Here is a 19,303-nt window from a genome sequence, read left to right on the forward strand (position 1 = left end):
TCTCCCTCCACCCCATGCCAAAGAAACAGGAAAAGAGCTCAAAATGTTTTTAATCAGTAAAATAAAGCGATTAAAAACATGACTTTGAAAATAAAAGCAGTACTGTTTTTGCAAGATGATTGAAATAATGTGCACCGGTAGTGTAAGGTATAATCATGGCTCTTACTGAAACATACAGTTTGAATTGGTTTTAAGGCAGAAGTCTGCAGTTAAGATTTCTGATCTTGTTCTTTGTAGAAGTGGTATGGAGTGTTTGTTCTAATTTTCCTTCAAAGCAAAAATTTGGAATCTGAAAATTGTTTCTCATTACTAAAAGTTAACAGTGGCTGTCTGTTCATTACAGCACATCCCTCTGAAGGTGCAGTGGCTAGAGATGGTTTGTGTTAAACTCTCATTGGAAGCTGAACTGTACGCATATCTTTGCACCTTTTCTTTGTCTTGTCTTTTCATTCCTCCTTGTGGAGGTTTGTTATTGCTTTAAAATATCGAAATTGTCCAGTTAGATCTATACGTCCAATTGATGATCTTCTTTCTTTTCCTTCTGCTTTCTCAGAAGTTCAGGTGTATTAGGAATAGATGTTGATTTCATTAATATATTGACTTTTGTTTTGTGACATGGTTCCACTACGGCCCTGGCTAGCCCAGAACTCAGACCACGGTTCAACTCAATGGATGTTCTTTTTGTTTAGAATATGAGACATGGACCGCCATAACATGCTATTTAAATGATTTCTTTTCCATTTATTTTGTGTACATGAAGAAGCGCAGCACACATGTGAAGATCAGAGGACAGCTTGCAGGAGTCAGTTCTTTTCTTTTCTTATAGATTCCCAAGGATCAACTCCTGTGACCAGTCAGGCTTTGGAGGCAAGAGCTCTGGCCAGTTGAGCCATCTGGCCTTCCCAAGAAAAGGGTTACTATTTGTTGGGGTGTTTTGTTTTTTGAGACTGGGTCTCACTGTGAAGCTAGCTCTGGTTGACCTGGAACTTCTCTCAGAGATCCCTGCCTTTGTCTCCTGAATGCTGGGATTAAAAACACCATTATGCTCAATCAAGAAAAGATTTTAATGTACATTTACTCACTGTGTTGAAAGAGGAGCCATTAATAAAGTTGCTTTCATTGTTTCCCATAGAAAGTTAGTGTTGTTTAATGTGTGTTGAATTAACTATTACCATTGCTTTAGTATTTTTCTTTAAAGAAAACAATTCTCAATTATATCATTCTTTCCATTGCACTAACTTATTTGGTTTTTTTTTTTTTTTTTTTTGACATGTGGTCTTAGTAGTCCATTTTGACTTCCCCTCACTAGGGATTTAAGACACTAGGATAGCTTTAAAAGTCTGAACCTCCTGCCTCTACCTCCTGAGTGAGTGCTGTGACCTTTTGTGCCTAGCTCTTCTTTCTTTAGAATTTACAAAGACCTGATGTCAAACTTCTCATCCTCCCCAACTCCTACTTCCTGCTGTACCAAGAATGTCTTCTGAGAAGCCGGTGGTTGGTGGAGGCGCACCCTTTTAATTCCAGCACCAGGGAGGCAGAAGCAGGTGGATCTCTGTGAGTTTGAAGCCAGCCTGGTCTACAGAGTGAGTTCCTGGACAGCCAGGACTGTTTCACAGGGAAATCCTGTCTCGAAAAAAGAAAACCAAAAAAGAATGTCTTCTGACTTATAGGTGATACTTCTGGCTTTTTGTTGTTGTTGTTCACCAGATTTGAAGTATTGAAAAAAAATTTAACTTTGTCCATTTGGCTGCCATGGCCTCTGCATGTCCTATGAGCGGGAAATTGGTATCTTGTTGATATTCTCCTTCTCCTTTTTTTTTTTTACCATTAGTCTCTCATTTCTCTTTATATTATTGAGCTAACAGAATAATTTTCAAAATTTCACTGATTTTATAACCTGTTGGCTCCAAATTATTTCATCATTGGTCTTGTCAGTTCCTCAGTGAAGCACTCCAAACTTTGTTACACAGTGCTAAGCATTCTTTGGAATCTCAGGGCAGTTTCCAACAAGCTGGCTCACTTCCTTGGAGCTGCCTCTCTGTCCAGTTTTGTTTCCTGTCTTTCAGTCTTGTTGGACCAGCTGTTAAAGCCAGGATATATAATTTTTTTTCTCCTTTATTTAACCCATGCTTCTTTGCCTACAAGTTTAGACTCGCCTTTCTCAAACTTCTTGTTTTTTGTTTTTTTGTTTTTCCAAGATGGTTTCTCTGTTTAGCCTGGCTGTCCTGGAATTCATTCTGTGGATCAGGCTGGCTTTGAACTGCTGGGCTTAAAGGTGTGCACCACCACCACACAGCCTTTTTTTTTTTTTTTTTTAAATCTTTACACTTGTGAGTTTTATTTTGTTTTATGGATGTGTATCTGTAATGTAATAAGTATGTTACTGAGCCCAGAATGTTCTGCATGCTAAGCCAGCCTCTACCACTGTGCTATATGCCTGATCTCTTCCCTCTTCAGTTTTTATTTTAACTATTTTCATGCCTACTGAACGTTGTAAGACAAGTATAATGAATACCTATATTCCCCATCTTAGGTTTATCAGTTGTTAGCCTTGTTGTATTTGTTCTTTATCTTAGTGTGTGTACATTTCTATAAAACATTTGTGACTATACCACATGTCACACTTTGTAATTTTTATTTTATGTATATAGGTGTGTTCTCTGCATGTTTGTGAACCATGTACATAGACATATGCATGCATGCCTGGTGCTTTCTGAGGTCAGAAGAGGGCATTTATATCTCCTGGAACTGGAGATTGTTAGATTCCCTGTGGATACTGGGAGCAGAACCCAGGTCCCCGGCAGGATCTGCAAATGCTGAGCCATCTGTGTCACCCCATGCATATATCACTCCTCAGTATTCCAGTTCTGAGTAGACAAGTGGTTTTTCTACAGAACAGTAATATTATTTCTCTTAAGGAAATTATCATCCTTCAGTGTCTGTGTATATGTAGTTTACCCCATTTATAGCAGGATATTCTTTAAGGCACTGTTTTTGGTTTTGGTTTGATTTTGGGTTCTTTTTTTTTTTTTTTTTTTGGTGGAGAGGGGGTTGAAACAGGGTTTGCAGAATCCAATTAAATTTTGTAACAGTCTATGATCATAGTTTTTCTCTTGGTTTATCTAGGTCTCTTTGTTCTCTAATGTTTTACCATTTTCATAGGTCTTATGCATCCTTGAAAAAATCCCCCTAGGCAGCTAGAGAGATAACTTAGTGGTTAAAAGCACTTGTTGCTCTTGAGGAGAACCAGGTTCAATTCCTAGCACCCAAGTGTTCAGTTCCTAGCATTCACAACCATTTGTTGTAATTCGGTTCTAGGGGATCCAACACCCTCTTCTGGTCCAGACAAACATGTAGGCAAAATTCTCATATGCATAAAGTAATCATTTTTTTAATATTCCTCAATATTTTATATTTTTAATTGTATATAATTTGAATGTTTCATTTTCAGAGCTTTCTTGGTAGAGAAATTGAGTTGAAAATTTTAAGTATTGAACTTTTACTCCATGATTTTGGCAAATTATTAGCTCTGATAATTCTCTTATAGGAGTGCTTAGAAGTTTGTACTTGTACCTCTCTGTGACTGTCATTTAGTTTAATTCTGTTACTGAAAGAAAACATTATTGATGGTCAAAAATTTGTCATTGTTACTGTGAGGAGGAGGGTGACTTTGTAAGCTTCTTCTTTACCTGCCAGTCTCTAGTTATGTATGTGGGAGGTGCCTCAGCTATCATTGCATGGTCAGAAGACTTCCACCACATGGATTCCAGAAACTCAAACCAGACCTGCCACAGTAGCAGGCTCCTTTATCCCCCAAACCATCTTACAGGACCTAGCCCCTCCCCCTTTTCTTCATTGTCGAACCCCTTCATCCTTTTCCCTCCTTAATTTCTATTTCCTCGGTTTTTGAAGAATTGTGGTGCGTGTTGTGAAAGTTCCACAATTGAGAATTTGTGTGATCGTGTCCTTATGTGATTGTGATGCTTGTCTGTCCTTTTTTTTTTTTTTTTTTTTTTTTTGGGTTTTTCGAGACAGGGTTTCTCTGTGGCTTTGGAGCCTGTCCTGGAACTTGCTCTGTAGACCAGGCTGGTCTCAAACTCACAGAGATCCACCTGCCTCTGCCTCCCAAGTGCTGGGATTAAAGGCGTGCGCCACCATCGCCCGGCTTGTCTGTCCTTTGTATTTTCTGCAAACCAGAATTTAGATTCTAAGACTTGATTCAGTTTGGGTTAGTGTGCTTGATAAAAAGGTGTGGACTTGTTGCATTGCATCAGCAGATGTCACTGTCCCAGGATTGGTTGCGGTGATGCTCTTCACTAGGGACGACCTTTGCTTCTGTACTTGCTTATCTCTCAAGTGAGTCTGCAGCCTTGTTTTGTCAGTTTGTTTTTCACCGTAGTCAGGCACCACCTTTTATAATCAAGGTCTGGAGAGATTGCTCAGTGCCTAAGAACACTTACTACTCTATTAAGGGACTTGAGTTCAGTTCCCAGCGTCCATGTCAGGTACTCTCCATTGCCTTTTACTCCAGCTCCAGGGGATCTGACCCCTTCTTCTGACCTCTAAAGGTACCCCACATGTGTAGTGTACAGTCATATAAACAAAAATGAAAGTAAAAGAATAATTAAAAGTCTTGTCTAATCAGATATTAAATAGTATAACATTTATCAGGTATTAGCTATTACTGTTCAGGTCTTGTTTGCCATCTTGAAGTCCGTAAAGTTTCTGATTTATACATTTTGTAGTGTGTTTGGTTGTAAAGGTATTTTTTTTCTAGACTTGGGGGTACTGAATGCAGGTAGATATCACATCCTATAAATATTTTGTCTCCCATAGCACTTGATAAGGATTTTGCATATATAGTAGGCACTCAGTAATTGTATTTTTCCCTCATAGAAAATTAGCTAAAGAAATCTCCAAAGCCTTTTTTTCTATTTAAGAGCTGTTTACTCTCTGCTTTAAGTACTGTCTAAATTTAATTACACTTCTTTCTTTTTTCTTTTTTAGGTAAATGAGAAAACAGGACACCTTATACAGTACGACAAATTCTATATACATGAAGTACAAGAATTGATAGACATAAGAAATGACTATATCAACTGGGTCCAACAGCAAGCCTATGGAGTGGTACGTCTCTACACTTGGAGATTGAACTTAGGTGCCATTTGTTAATATACAAAAGAAGCATTTTGGAAGCAAATAAGTATTTTCATAGCTTTTACTCCAAGTAGTTAATTATTTTAAAATAATGCATTGTATATAGGAGATTTCTCTCAACACCAAACCAACAGTACAGATAGTATTTTTCTAGAGCAAATGCAGGTGTGGCTTGGACTTTGAACTCATTTTCTGTAAGGTTACCTCTTTTCTAATATTCAGCATAGTAGATAGTGGATCTCTTAGCTATGCTATAAGATGTTTGCTTCAGAAGCAGGAGAGAGTCCTGGGACCGCTGAGTTTGTTTTTATTTCAGATTGTTAATATTGTCCACTTACGGATGAGCTTCTTTGCGTGACTGAAGGTCTTTAGTAACCAGATACTTACTGTCCCACAAGAACCAAACACAATGGCATACACCTGACCTCTCAGCGCTCCACTCGCTGAGGCAGTGAGCTCTGGGCCAGCCTAATGGAAAAGTAATACCATCCGTAGACAACCTAGTTAAGATAAATGCTCTCTTAATACGATCTCCTTTTAGCTAGCAACTCCTCTGTCTTTCAATATTTGCATGAAATTTGGTAATCTCGTCATCCACACATATCTTAGTGCAAAGCCGTGATGATTTCAGACTAAATCTCTTAAGGAACTATTTTGTTGTTCACCGTTTTCTGATAAGAATGAGGTAATTGAGGACTATAATTTTTTTAGTGTTTTTTGTTTTGTTTTACTTCTCATTCTTTCTGATCTATAATATAGTTCCTGTCTCCATTTACACGTGAATGTGAAATCACTGCAGAAATCTGGCCTCTTTTCCCTTTTTGGAAGACAGCCCTGCTTGGCCTGGAACATGCTATGTTGACCAGGCTTGCCTTGAATTCAACAGAGATCATTTCCCTCTGCTTCCAGAGTTCTGGGATTAAAGACTTATGCCACCACACCTAGCCCTTCCTTTTTTTTTTTTTTTTTTAATTATTTATTTAACTTTATGGTCGTTGGTGTGAAGGTGTCAGATCTCATGGAACTGCATTTTCAGACAGTTGTGAGCTGCCATGTGGGTGCTGGGAATTGAACCCGGGTCCTCTAGAAGAGCAGTCAGTACTCTTAACTGCTGAGCCATCTCTCCTTTGTTTTTAAAACAAAGAGAGTTCATCAAACTTTTGTATTTATGCAGAACTTTTAAGACTTTCTTGAAATCTTAAAAAATAAGATGCACATTTAGGTTTCTCTGTTTAACAGCCCTGACTGCGCTGTAACTAGCTCTGGTAGACCAGGCTGACCTCGAGCTCAGAGTTGTGTCCTGTCCCTGTTTGTCCACTCTCCCCCCACCCCTAACGCCTCTGTCTTCTGAGTGCTGGGATTAAAGCCGTGCATCATCACCACCAGGCTTCATTGCCAGTCTTAATGCTAAGTTGGGCATCATCTTCACACAGTTTTAGTAAAGTTTTAAAGACGATCCTAAATATAGTCATGCTATTTTGTGGTGATGTGTACATTTGTATGCAAGTACAAGTATGTATATACATGTATGCCTGTATTTTTGTACTCATAAACATATGAATGCCAGTTTGGCTTATGTGGCCGGTTGTTGTGAAGATAAGTTCAGGCTAGATTCAACTTTGGAAAAGTTCTGCTTCAGCTTCCCAGTGTCACTATTGCAGCTTGTTTATAGTTCCCTACCAAGAGTTAAGATGAGGGGATGGAGAGATGGCTTAAGTGGTTAGAGCACTGGCTGCTCTTCCGGTGAACCTTAGTTCAGTTCCCAGCACCCGTATAATGGCTCACAGCCATCTGTCACTCCAACTTCAGAGGATCCAATGTCCCTTTTTGCACTCATGTACACATACCCATACACAGACACTCACATACACACAGTTTAAAAATAGTAAAATGGCCATAGTGGCACACGCTTTTAATCCAGCACTTAGGAGGCAGAGGCAGGCAGGTAGATCTCTGTGAGTTCAAGGCCAGCCCCGTTTACAGAGTGACTTCCAGGACAGTCAGAACTGTTTGTTACACAGAGAAACTCTGTCTCGAAAAAACATAATAATAATAATAATAATGTGCAATTTCAAAATATTTTTATTATGTGTATTGGTGTTTTGCCTATATGTGTATCTGGCCTCCACTTGTGTACCAAGGTGAGGTCAGATGATAGTGTTGGATCCTCAGGAACTAGAGTTGTGAACCACCCTGTGGATGTTGGGATTGAACCTGGTTCTCTGGAAGAACTCGTATCTGTTTAGCTGTCTTTTCCTCTTCTTCCTCCTTTTCCTTTTTTCCTTCCTTTCCCTCCCCCCGCCCCGTTATGGTGTGTGCCATTGAGCTGGCACAGCAGGTAAAGGGATCTTGCTACCAAGCCTGATGACCTGGGACTCATGTGATGGAAGAAAAGGACTCTTACAAGTTATCCTCTGAGTTTCACTCGTGCTATGGCATATGTGCACTCCACCCACTCACGCCCACACAAACAAATGCTTTAAACTTTAAAAATAAAGCTCAAAGTTATGACCTCGGTATGGTAGGGCATATTTGTAATACCAGCACTCACTCAAAAACTTGAGGCAAATGATCAGAAATTCATTCTGCTTTTTTCAAAAGAAAAGAAAGGTCCATGTTGGTTTGTCAATTACATTGAGATTTAAGTTAAGTGGCTCTTTTGGGGGGCTTGGGGTTAGTGGTCGTTTATTTATTTGTTTGTTCATTTATTTATTTTGCTTTGTTATATTTTGTAAGTTATAAATCTTGTTCATTCAGTATTGTGCTGTGTGTCTAAATTTGTCCTAGGGAATTTAATTGAATAGTGATTGAACTAGCAACCTGGCATGCTCATTAGTATGATAGATGGGCAGGTGTAACATCAGGATAGACCAGCATTGGGAGGACACACTGATATTTAACTTCCTCAGGTAGGGAGTTCTTCTCAATTATCAAAGCATGTTAGAATTTAGCCACCTACAAATTGTAGGAAAACCACTTGTGACTGTCCTTATTTCTGATACACATTTGCCACGTTGGGAGGGGGTTTGCCCCACTCTGTCTCAGGTTCTATCATTTGTTCTTACGTTTCATAGAACTTAGAGAACTACTACACAACCAAATGTAGTTTGTTAAGAATACAAATTAAAATTGGTCAAGTGAAGGCACATCAGGAAGACTCTAGGAGAGGTGTCATTAGCATCTGTTCTTTTCTCATGGGAAAATCATAAATGGGTACGTGGCATTGATATTTGATAGTGCTCAGAGGATTGCTAAGCAATGAAGCTAACTTGTGCCCAGTGCTTTTATTGGGTGTCTGTCACTTATCACAGTGTGGCTGTCTTTTTTGTTTTGTGTGTATGAGTGTCTGGATGGGGTGCCTGCAGAGGTCAGATTAGGGGTCATCAGATCCCCAGGATCTACATTAGAGACAGTAGTGAGACTCCATGTGGGTGCTGGGAACTGAACCCGGGTCCTCTGTAAGAGCACTAAATGCTCTTTACTGCTGAGCCATCTCTCCTCCATGCCTGAATATCCTAAAGGCAGAACTGATATCAGATGGTTGAAGTCTGCATCATAAATAATATTATTTACATTCTCAGCAGCTAAAAATCTGTGTCATTCCAAAGACATTCCAAAGTCTTCACTACAGTAGTCACCAGGTGTAAACTTAGTGGCACACTTTTGGAGATTCTTGTACTTAGAAGTCTAAATCCTGAGCATATGTGGAAGCCCTCAGTAAGAAAGCATATAACTCTGTTGATAGAATGCTTGTCTAAGGTGTTAGAAGCCCTGGGTTTGATACCCAACACCAAACAAAACTAGGCATGGTAGCACCTATCTACAGTCCCAGGAGGCAGGAAGATCAGAGTTAAAGATCATCTTAAACTGCATGCTAAGTTCAAGACCAGCATGAGATATATGAGACCCTCCTAAAAAAAAGCTTGTACATTTGTGGGCTGGGGATGTGACTCACTGTTCAAACTGGCTTGGTATGTGTAAGGCCCTGGGTTTAATCCCTGGAATTGGAAGGAAAACCGTATATATTCCTTTTGTATCCATTTAAGTCAGTTTTCACTATTTTTCCTTCATAAATCTATATTTTTACAATTTAGCAGCCTGTTATGTTCTGTGTTACGCTTTTTATTTTATGTTAATGTTTTCAAAAACACTAAGAGCTTGCACGATGCCTCGTTGATTGGTAAAAGTACTTGGTGTGCAAACAACCCACAGTGCAAGGAAGAAAACCACCTATACAGCTGCCTCTTGATTCCCAAAGGCACACGTGTATTCTCTATCGTGCAATAATAACAATAAATAAAATAATGTAAGGACAGGCTCAGCATGGTGATATTTGAATATAGGAGAGAGAGAGGGGCATTCTGATCTCTTGAGTTCAAGGATTTCCTGGCTTACATAGTAAGTTTCATTGCAGCCAGAGCTATACAGAGAGACCGTTTCAAAAAGAAGTTTTAAGGGGGAAAAAAACCCAACCACTTTAAGATACCTTATATCTTTCTGATTATCTGTCCCAAAACAATTTATGGCCGTTTTCTTCTTATTTTGTTTCCTTGCAATATTTTAATATACTGAACATTTTTACTTCATTGAGATCAGTCAAGTCTGAAAATATTTCTTCCATTTTCCAGGTAAAGAAACAGCCATTAAGATGTGTCAGGCTTAGAATTAGTTTGCTAGTCTACGTAAATTCTGCAAGTAGGAAACCTTACTTGCTGAATCTAGATCTCACAATGTTCAAACCTATTAGTTTCATGATATAGAGAACCCCAAAACTTAAATTTATAGATACAGACATGGAAGTTGCTTGTGGGATGGTGAACTTTTTTGTTGATTTATTTTCTACATCATTAAATCGATATTCAGCTGTAGCAAAATATATGAACTACTTCTTGACTAGAAATAGAACACTAACATTGCTCTTTCCTCATTGTTGCATTCTGCATTGCTGTCTTAGGATGTCAGCCATGGATTAACTGAGGTAAGTTTGGTGTAATAAAGTCTCATATTCCTGAAGTATATTCTGTTTTTTCTTTTGTGAAGAATCAAATTTGTTGTCATTTTTGTATTTTAACTTTTGTATTATAAAACTCTAAGCCAGGCATGGTGCTCCTTTATTTAACCCTGGCAGAGGCAGATAGAGCTCTGTATGTTTGAGGCCCGCCTGGTCTATAAATCAAGTTCTGGGGCAGCCAGGGTTGTTACACACAGAAACCCTGTCTTGAAAAAGCAAAAAAGGGGAGGGGGATAAAAAAATCTATTTAAGTTATCCTGTATATTATTAATTCAGAAAAGTTTTCTGAATTAAATGCTGCTGCGGGGTGTGATGGCATGCTTCTTTAATCCTAGCACTTGAGATGTAGAGGCAGGCAGATTATCTGAGTGTGAGTTCAGAACAGCCAGGGCTGTACCCTGAGACTCTATCTTAGGAAAAAACAACAGCAGCAACAAAAAAATCATGTTACTTAACATTACACTTGTATGATACCTTCTAACAACAATTATTCTCCTTGTTTCCCAATAAAAAATGCCAGTATGTTCTCAGAATAAAATTTTATTTTAAAAATAAATGCTTATCTAATAGAGCAAAGTATTAAAGAAATAAAGTGATACATTTTTTAAACTAATAATTACTATTAAAAATGTTACCTCTTTTGTGACCTTAATATGTAAAGTTCTAGTACTTTGACCTGACTAATGAGTGATCCTGAACTTCCTTTTCAGAACCGGGTATTTTATGTTCTTTTATGTTACAGTGCTAGATTTTGCTTTGCTTTGCTTTAGACTTTATTTGGTCCGGTTTTCCCAAACTAATGAGGTGTTTCTTGGCTTAGATTATAAACTATTGTTTGTTTGCTTCCTCAGGTAAGTATCACATACAATTATGAAAAGATAGGACTGGTATCAAGTAGGGCTCAGTACTAGAGTTCTTGCCTGTCATGCAAAGGCTCCATGTGCTACGTGGGCACCATAAGAGTTTGTGTTGGAGAGGGGAAAAATTTTCAAAAAACACAGTTTTGAAAACATGATTAGGATTTGAAATATTGTAAGCACATAGACTTCCTGTAGAAACTAAAGCAGCAGTTTTCAACCTCTTTGGTTGTGATCTCTGTGGTGGTCCAATGACCCTCTCGTGGGGGTTGCCTAAGAATGTCAGAAATATTAGAATTTTTAAAGAGTAGCAAAATTACAATTATGAAGTAACACATCCGAAATAATTTTATGATTGGGGTCACCACAACATGAGGAATTGTATTAAAGGGTCACAGTGTTTGGAAGGCTGAGAACCACGAGCTTAACAGAGCTCCATAGTCATGTATAGAAATATGAAGACAGCCAGCGGTGGTGACGCACGCCTTTAATGCCAACACTCAGGGAGGCAGAGGCAAGTGGATCACTGAGTTCAAGGCCAGTGTGGTGTACAGAGTGGGTTTTAGGACAGCCAGAGATAGGCAGAGAAACCCTGCCTCAAAAACAACAGCAACAACAAGGAGAGAGACAGAGAGAGAGACTGAGGAATATGGAGGTGGTTCAGTGGGTGAAGGCATTGGCCATTGGGCCCATATGGTGGAAGGAGAGAACTAACTGCTGCAGGTTGTCCTCTGACCTCCATGTACATATTTGCACGCATATACAGACAAGCACAAAATAAAAGTTTTTAAATGTTATTTTTTGTGTGAAAGTTTTAGCCATATGGCTCAGCAGATAAAGGCGTCTACTGCCTGGGATCAGTCTGTGGGACTCCCCACCCCACCCCCACCTTTCATGGAAAGAGCTCACCTCTGACCTTCACATGTATGACATCAGCGTACCCACATATATACTCATACAAAATAATTTAGATCGAGCATGGTGGCATACACATTTAATCCAAGCACTTGGGAGGCAGGAGCAGGTGCATTTCTGTGAGTTCTTGACCAGCTTACTCTACATAATGAGTTTCAGGACACTCAGAGCTATGTAGAAAGACCCTGTCTCTGAAGTCCAAAACAAAAATCACTTGGAGATTACTATTTTGTTGCCTTGTTTACATTATTTTCACTTGTGGCACACACTTTGTTCAGCACTTGGGAGGCAAAGATAGGAATAAGAGTTTGAGGCCTTCTCGGGCTTAAACAAAGGGCTAAGGATGTAGTTTAGTTGAGGACTTAGATGACATTCACAAAGCCTTGAGTTCATTGGCCACCTGTTATTTTTGATTTTATGCACTCTATGTAATTCTTTCTTGGTTTATTCTGCCTTATATAAAATAAAAATCCTGTAGTCAGAAATGAGTGACGCCAGGTGGTGGCGGCACACACCTTTAGCTCCAGCACTTGGAAGGCGGGGCAGACAGGTCTCTGAGATCGAGGGCAGCTTGGTCTACAGAGTGAATACCAGGACAGCCAGGGCTACACAGTGAACCCTACTTTGAAAAGCCAAAATAAAAAGAGTGACAGTTTTGATAATTTCTAACCATACCAGTGAATGAACAAAGAGTATGATGATCATCTTTACCGAAATTGACAGCACCCATAGACCACAACCAGCTTGAACTAATAAGTTCTTTTCTTTTCTTTCCAGTTGGCCGATATCCCTGTGACAATTTGTACATATCCATTTGTATTTGATGCCCAAGCAAAAACTACTCTGTTACAAACAGATGCAGTCTTACAGATGCAGGTAAGTACTGTACAGTGCTCGTTTGATTTGGGGATAAAATTTCTCTCATTTTTTTTAATAATTGAAGAACACATAGTGTGTAATGTGTGGGGACAGTATTGTAGGGTATCCTACATGGTGCCTTGTGTAACTCTGAAGACTGCTGTAAAACACACACATGAAAGCTGCTTATTTTTAAAAAGGAGCTGTGTTAAGTTTCTGCCTCCCGGTTTCTGCTTGAGCTCCTGTCCTGACTTCTCTTCATAAACCCACCCCTTGCTCCTCAAAAAGGAACTGTAATAAAAATAGAGTGGTGCAGCCTTTATTCATGGTGATAAAAAGTGGAAGGAGTGAAAGGTGAGATAAAATCAAACTTGGAAGCATTTCATCACTTCAGTGGGAAGAGTTTGAAATTGCCTGGAGCCTGGCATGGTGACACTAAATTCACATTTAGTCCCAGCTCTGTGAATTCAGAGGCCAACCTGGTCTATACAGCTAGGTTCAGAATAGACAGAGGGAAGGAAAGATTGATTTCCTTGAGGCTGGTCATAGGGGGACCCCCCCCCTTCTTTTTTTCTTTGTTGGTGTTGGCAGGGGAGGGTCTTACTGCTGAGATCTGCCTCCAGAATCCCTCCTTTCCTTCCTCTTTCACTTTTACAATGAGCTTTTTCATTCACAATGAAGATTTTAAAAACTAGTTCATGGACAAGTCTGGGTAAGGTGGCACACGTCTTTAATCTAGCACTTGGAAGACAGAAGCAGGTCAATGTCTATGAGTTATAAGCTACCTAAAGCTCTACTCAGTGAGACCCTGCCTCAAAAAAAAAAAAAAAAGAGAGAGTGTTGTGTGTGTGCGCACGTGTGTTGGGGATATCACAATGAAACTGATTACTCGATGCTAACTAAAATAAAATCTGGACATGGTGATGCTTACATGTGATCCCAGCCCTAATCCAGCATTTGGAAAGTGGAGCAAAGCAGGAGTTCATAGCGGTCCTTGCTCTGATGCTATGAAGAGACACTATGACTAAAGTACCTTGTTTAGGAAAGCATTTAATTAGGGGCTTGCATACAGTCTTAGAGAGTTGGTCATCATGACAGAAGTCAGACAAGTATAGCACTAAATCAGTAGCTTAGAGTTTTATATCCTAATCTGCAGGCAGGAAGCCTACCCCTAGTGATGCACTTTCTCCAACATGATCACACTTCCTAATCCTTCGTAAATATTGTCCACCATTGGGAACTAAATACTCATATACATGAGCCTATGGGAGCCATACACATTCAAATCTCCATAGTCAGCTCCGTAGCAAATTTAGGGCCAGACTGGGTTAAATGAAACTGTCTCAAAGTAAAATAAAATGCTGATTTGTTTGTTTTTGTTTTCTAGATGGCTATTGACCAGGCCCACAGACAGAACGTCTCCTCTCTTTTTCTCCCAGTGATTGAGTCTGTGAATCCCTGCTTAATTCTAGTGGTTCGCAGAGAAAACATTGTAGGAGATGCAATGGAAGTCCTCAGGAAAACCAAGAACATAGATTACAAAAAGCCACTCAAAGTAAGTGAGCAGTTCTTCATAGACATTGGGACTTCTGTTTAAAAGATGTTTCAGGCTTTGTGTGTGTGTGTGTGTGTGTGTGTATTTGAAAGTTTTTGTCTTTTTTTAAAATTATAGGCTTACTTTATTCTATCCATATGTTTTGCCTTCATGTATGTGCGCCGTGTGTGGCCTGAGGCCTGCAGAGGTCAGAAGCGAGGGTTAGATCCTGTGGAATTGTAGTTCACAGATAGTTGTGACCCACCAAGTGGGTGCAGGGAAGCAAACTGGGTTTTCTGCAGGAGCTACCACTCCTCCTGACCACTGAGCCTGCTCTCTAGCCTCAAGGAAATTAAATGTTCACATTACCCATTTAGGTTTTGTTTGTTAAGATTCAGTGTTGACCTTACTTCCCCTCTTTTAGGTTATATTTGTTGGAGAAGATGCTGTTGATGCGGGAGGTGTACGCAAAGAATTTTTCCTGCTCATCATGAGGGAATTATTGGATCCTAAATATGGCATGTTTCGATATTATGAAGATTCCAGGCTTATTTGGTTTTCAGATCAGGTAAAATGCCCACCTACCACAATTATTTCTTTATATCTTTGTTTCTATACCTTGTGTATCAGATTCACTCAGGAAGACTAGATTCCTAACGTATTTTGGCCAAAGGTTTGCTTTATTACAACTTGAAGTTAGGAACTTTTAGACTTATTGTCAAAACACAACCCTGATTTTTTTTTTTTTTTATTTAAAATTAAGAAAATAAATTGAGGACCAATCAACTTAAAAACAATGCTGATGGGCAGTGGTGGCTTGTGCCTTTAATCCCAGCACTTGGGAGGCAGAAACGGGTGGATCTCTTTAAGTTCAAGGTCAGCCTGGTCTGGAGAACAAGTTCCAGGACAGCCAGGGCTACATATAGAAACCCTGTCTCATAAAACAACCAAAAAGCTGAATTTTCCGTCTATATATTTCAGTTTGGAAAACTGAATAGTAATCACCATGTTAGCTTCTCTTCTAGGGTAAATTCATTTAGCATTAGAGATTATTGATGTCTCTTATAATTTAGATTGAGGGCTAGTACATTGTCGTGTGTGAACCAGATCTTCCCACCATACATTTTCATATAGGAAACCACCAGTTGGCTATGACTGTTCTTGACACGTATGTGTCAGGGGCAGAGTTGATTAGTTACAAGGACCCTGTGTCCAAGACTAAGAACCAGCTGGTCCTGTGGGGCGTGTGTGGTCTTTGTTGCAGGAGGCTGTTTGTCTTGTGTGAGGGTAACACTAGGATAATTCCTGAGGAGAAAAAAATAAAGCTACTGTAATTATACTATCTTGTATACTTTTATAGAGAAACACCCCTGCATTATTTGTTGTGTGTCTAGTTCACCAGAAAAGGGGCCTGTCTGTTCAGTTACCTGTTGTCTAGCGCCCACCAGTAGTTACAGTGTAGTTTTTGATCTTGTGTTTCTGTTTGTTGCAGTTGTTATCTTTACTGGTGTCCACCTACATGATCTTGTCTGTTAAAGACTTAGGGGTGTTGCCTGGCAACCCTCAGCACTCTGATAGTTCTACTAAATGTTCTAGACTTCAACAATGTAGCGGAATGGGGCTGGAGAGATGGCTCAGAGGTTAAGAGCACTGGCTGCTTTTCCAGAGGTTTTGAGTTCAATTCCCAACAATCACATGGTCGCTCACAAACATCTGTAATGAAATTTGGTGCCCTTTTCTGGCATGCATGCATGCAGGCAGAACACTGCATACATAAGAAATAAGTTAAACTTAAAAAAAAAATAGCCAGCCGGGCGGTGGTGGCGCACGCCTTTAATCCCAGCACTTGGGAAGCAGAGACAGGCGGATCTCTGGGAGTTTGAGGCCAGCCTGGTCTACAAGAGTTAGTTCCGGGACGGGCTCCAAAGCTACAGAGAAACCCTGTCTCAAAAAACCAAAAAAAAAAAAAAAAAAAAAAGAAAAGAAAAAAGAAAAAAAAATTGTGATGTAAATGAAAATACATTTTAAGTGTTTGATTTATTTCATATTTAGGGTATAGTCATGATACAATGATGTTTGCTGTTATTTGAAATAGTCGTACTACATTTTCTATTTTTATTATTATGGTTATTTTATCAGTAACTACATATTTAGGTTAACTTATGGGATTTTTAAAAATTGATCATTTTAGTATATTTTAGTTTTGTAAGTATATAAAATGTTTGTAATTCTACAGTCAAATTTAGAGAATAGATTGGAAGAAGCCAAGCTTTGTCATTTTCTCCTTTCTCCTGTAAATAACTCTTTTGGATTTTTTTGTTGATATTTATCTCTTGTCTGTCTGTCTGTCTGTCTGTCTGTCTGTCTGTCTGTCTATTTTAGTGGGATCTCTCTATGTAGCCCTGACTGTCCTGGAGCTCAGTATGTAGTCCAGGCTGGCCTTGAACTAGATCTACCTACCTCTGCCAATGTGTGCTGTCACCCTGGGCTGAGTTCCTGATATTTAGCCTCCCAAGTTGCCAAGATCATAGGGGTACACCACCATAACTATGAATGTATATTGTACTTTGATATTTTCGTTTTTGTTTGAGACAGGATCTCAATATGTAGCCCTGACTGACCTGGAGTTCCCTATGCAGACCAGACTGAGCTCCAGCTCACAGAGCTGCCTACTTCTTCCTTAGTGCTGGAATTAAAGGCATGCTCCCACCACTCTCAGCCTTTAATCTTTTTCAAAGGGTTACTGTTTTAGGGATTGTGATTATGACTCTTGGCAAAGCAACATGCCTTAGAAGTATAAGGACCTGAGTTTGATCCCCAATACCCTGCCATAAGGTTCAGGAACAATAGCTCAGTGGTTAAGTAGAACTGGCTGCTCTGCATAGGTCCTGAGTTCAGTTCCAACATGGCAGCTCACAAATGTCTCACTAGTCCCACAGGATTTTGGGATCAGATACCATCTTCTCTGCAGATGTACATGCAGACAACACAACCGTATACATAAATAAATCTTTACTTAAAAAGCATGATGAAAACAGGGTATAGTGACTCACATCTATAATTCTGTTGCTTGAGAGGTGGGTTTGAGGAAAGCTTGGACTACATCTAGACTAAGCTATACCCTTTCTCTCAATGACAGCAAACCAAAAGCTAGGAATGGTGGTGTGTGACCGCAGTGCTAATGAAGGAAGGAGGTTCTCTGGGACTCACTGGACAGACAGGCTAGACTGACTGTTGAGCTCCAGCCTGAAAGGTCTCAAGGAAGGAGGTAGATAGCTTTCTTGAGAGTGACACATTGTGTTGTCATTCCGCCACCACACATGTGCATGCACACATAGGCACTTCCCATGAACACATTTTTAAGTTTTGCTTTTATTGTCTATCAGTCATCCTCTTGTTCCTTCCCATCCCACAGTAGGCAAGCCTGACAGCCCAAGTTTTATGTTTCATAACATGGAAATGCTTGTTTCTGGAATAAACAGTCAGTTGTAAAGCCATGCGTCTATCTGTAGTCCTGACTGCCCTGGATCTGGCTCTGTAGTACAGGCTGACCTTGAACTTAGAGATTCACCTGCCTCCGCCTCCCAGATACTAGAGTCGAAGGTGTGCACCCCCACTCTTGGCTACTAAGCAAATTTTTACAAAGAAAGTATTGAATGCAGATATAGCCGGTGATGATCATGCGAGGGAGACGAGGAAATGAATGAGCTAATTTCTTGTTACTTTAACCGCTGAGCCATCTCTCTGCCCAATTTCTTGTTACTTTTATGTCTTCAGAATTTTCTACTGTGGAGAATGTGGTTTTGTATTAGAAATAAAGGTTTTTAATTTGGAATAAAAGTCTTTTATATTTTTCTTTGTATTTTTAGACATTTGAGGACAGTGATTTGTTCCACTTAATTGGTGTTATCTGTGGCTTAGCAATCTATAACTTTACTATCGTGGACCTCCATTTTCCTCTGGCTTTATACAAGAAACTGCTGAAACGGAAGCCGTCCCTGGATGATCTGAAGGAGCTGATGCCAGATGTTGGGAGGTTAGTGCTTAACAGTGCTAAGAGAGAGGAAAGGAGAGAAAGCTTTCCTTCTAGAGATATTTATGTTTTGTTGTTCTGCCAGCATTTTTTAAGTAAATAAACACTGTTTCAGTAAAGGAAAATCTTACATGTAGTTATTCATATCAGAATTATCAAAATAATCTGTTTTAAAGAAGCACTCTTTTTTTTTTCTTTTTTTGCAGAAGCATGCAGCAGTTGTTGGACTATCCAGAAGATGATATAGAGGAAACGTTTTGTCTGAATTTCACAGTAAGATGAGCAGACACTGTGTGGCCTTATTTAACAGCTATGCTTTCGGGTTTCTCTTTTCCAGTGTGTGTGGATGTTTAGTCTGCTTGTATATCTGAGTAGCATGCATGCCTGCTGCTCATGGAGGTCAGACTAGGACTGGAGTTACAGATGGATGTGAGCTAGGATGCTGTGAATTGAACCTCTGGAAGATCAGCCATTGTTTTTAACCTCCGAGCCATTTCTCTATCCCCATGCATGGAATTCTTAACCCTGCAGCTAACATTTATTGAACATTTGCTATATGCCAGCCACAATACATGGATTATTTCATTTTTTTTCTCAACAATCCTATGAGATTTTTTTATCCTTAATTTTACAGTTAAAACTGAAATAACTGCATGTTAGTCATTATTTACCAGCTCTGTGATTTCAGTAATTGCATACTTTACTAATCATAATAATAAGGGAACTTAAATTCAGGAGACCTATTCACTTCTGAACCTGTAGCTGTAGGAATGATTAGAAGATGGAAAGAGTAACAAAAGAGAACTGCTGATGAGCTTAAACTACTTAGTAGATGAATTCTCCAGTGTGTCTGTTTGGTTGTCATCCTTGACTCTCTTCTGTCAGTTCTGTCCTTTCACCGTGGATCCAGAAACTGAACGTCTACTGTCGGGTTTGCA

General features: G+C 39.5%; 1 protein-coding gene across 7 annotated transcripts in view; it reads left to right on the top strand.

Moving 5' to 3' along the window:
- Positions 1–19,303, top strand: part of Herc4 (HECT and RLD domain containing E3 ubiquitin protein ligase 4) — a 75,370-nt gene that overhangs the window by 47,792 nt on the left and 8,275 nt on the right. For 4 of the 7 annotated variants that reach the window (XM_057794845.1, XM_057750982.1, XM_057750984.1 and 1 more), the window contains 7 exons: positions 5,008–5,127; positions 10,112–10,135; positions 12,718–12,816; positions 14,186–14,353; positions 14,757–14,900; positions 18,202–18,368; positions 18,572–18,638. In XM_057794845.1, the coding sequence (XP_057650828.1) occupies positions 5,008–5,127; positions 10,112–10,135; positions 12,718–12,816; positions 14,186–14,353; positions 14,757–14,900; positions 18,202–18,368; positions 18,572–18,638 (789 nt within the window). Of the gene's footprint in view, positions 1–5,007; positions 5,129–10,111; positions 10,136–12,717; positions 12,817–14,185; positions 14,354–14,756; positions 14,901–18,201; positions 18,369–18,571; positions 18,639–19,303 lie in introns of those variants that run through there. The other 3 variants (XM_057750983.1, XM_057750986.1, XM_057750987.1) reach the window with 2 other exon arrangements.

Source organism: Chionomys nivalis, chromosome 19, assembly GCF_950005125.1.
Source record: "Chionomys nivalis chromosome 19, mChiNiv1.1, whole genome shotgun sequence".
NCBI classification, from domain to species: Eukaryota; Metazoa; Chordata; class Mammalia; order Rodentia; family Cricetidae; genus Chionomys; species Chionomys nivalis.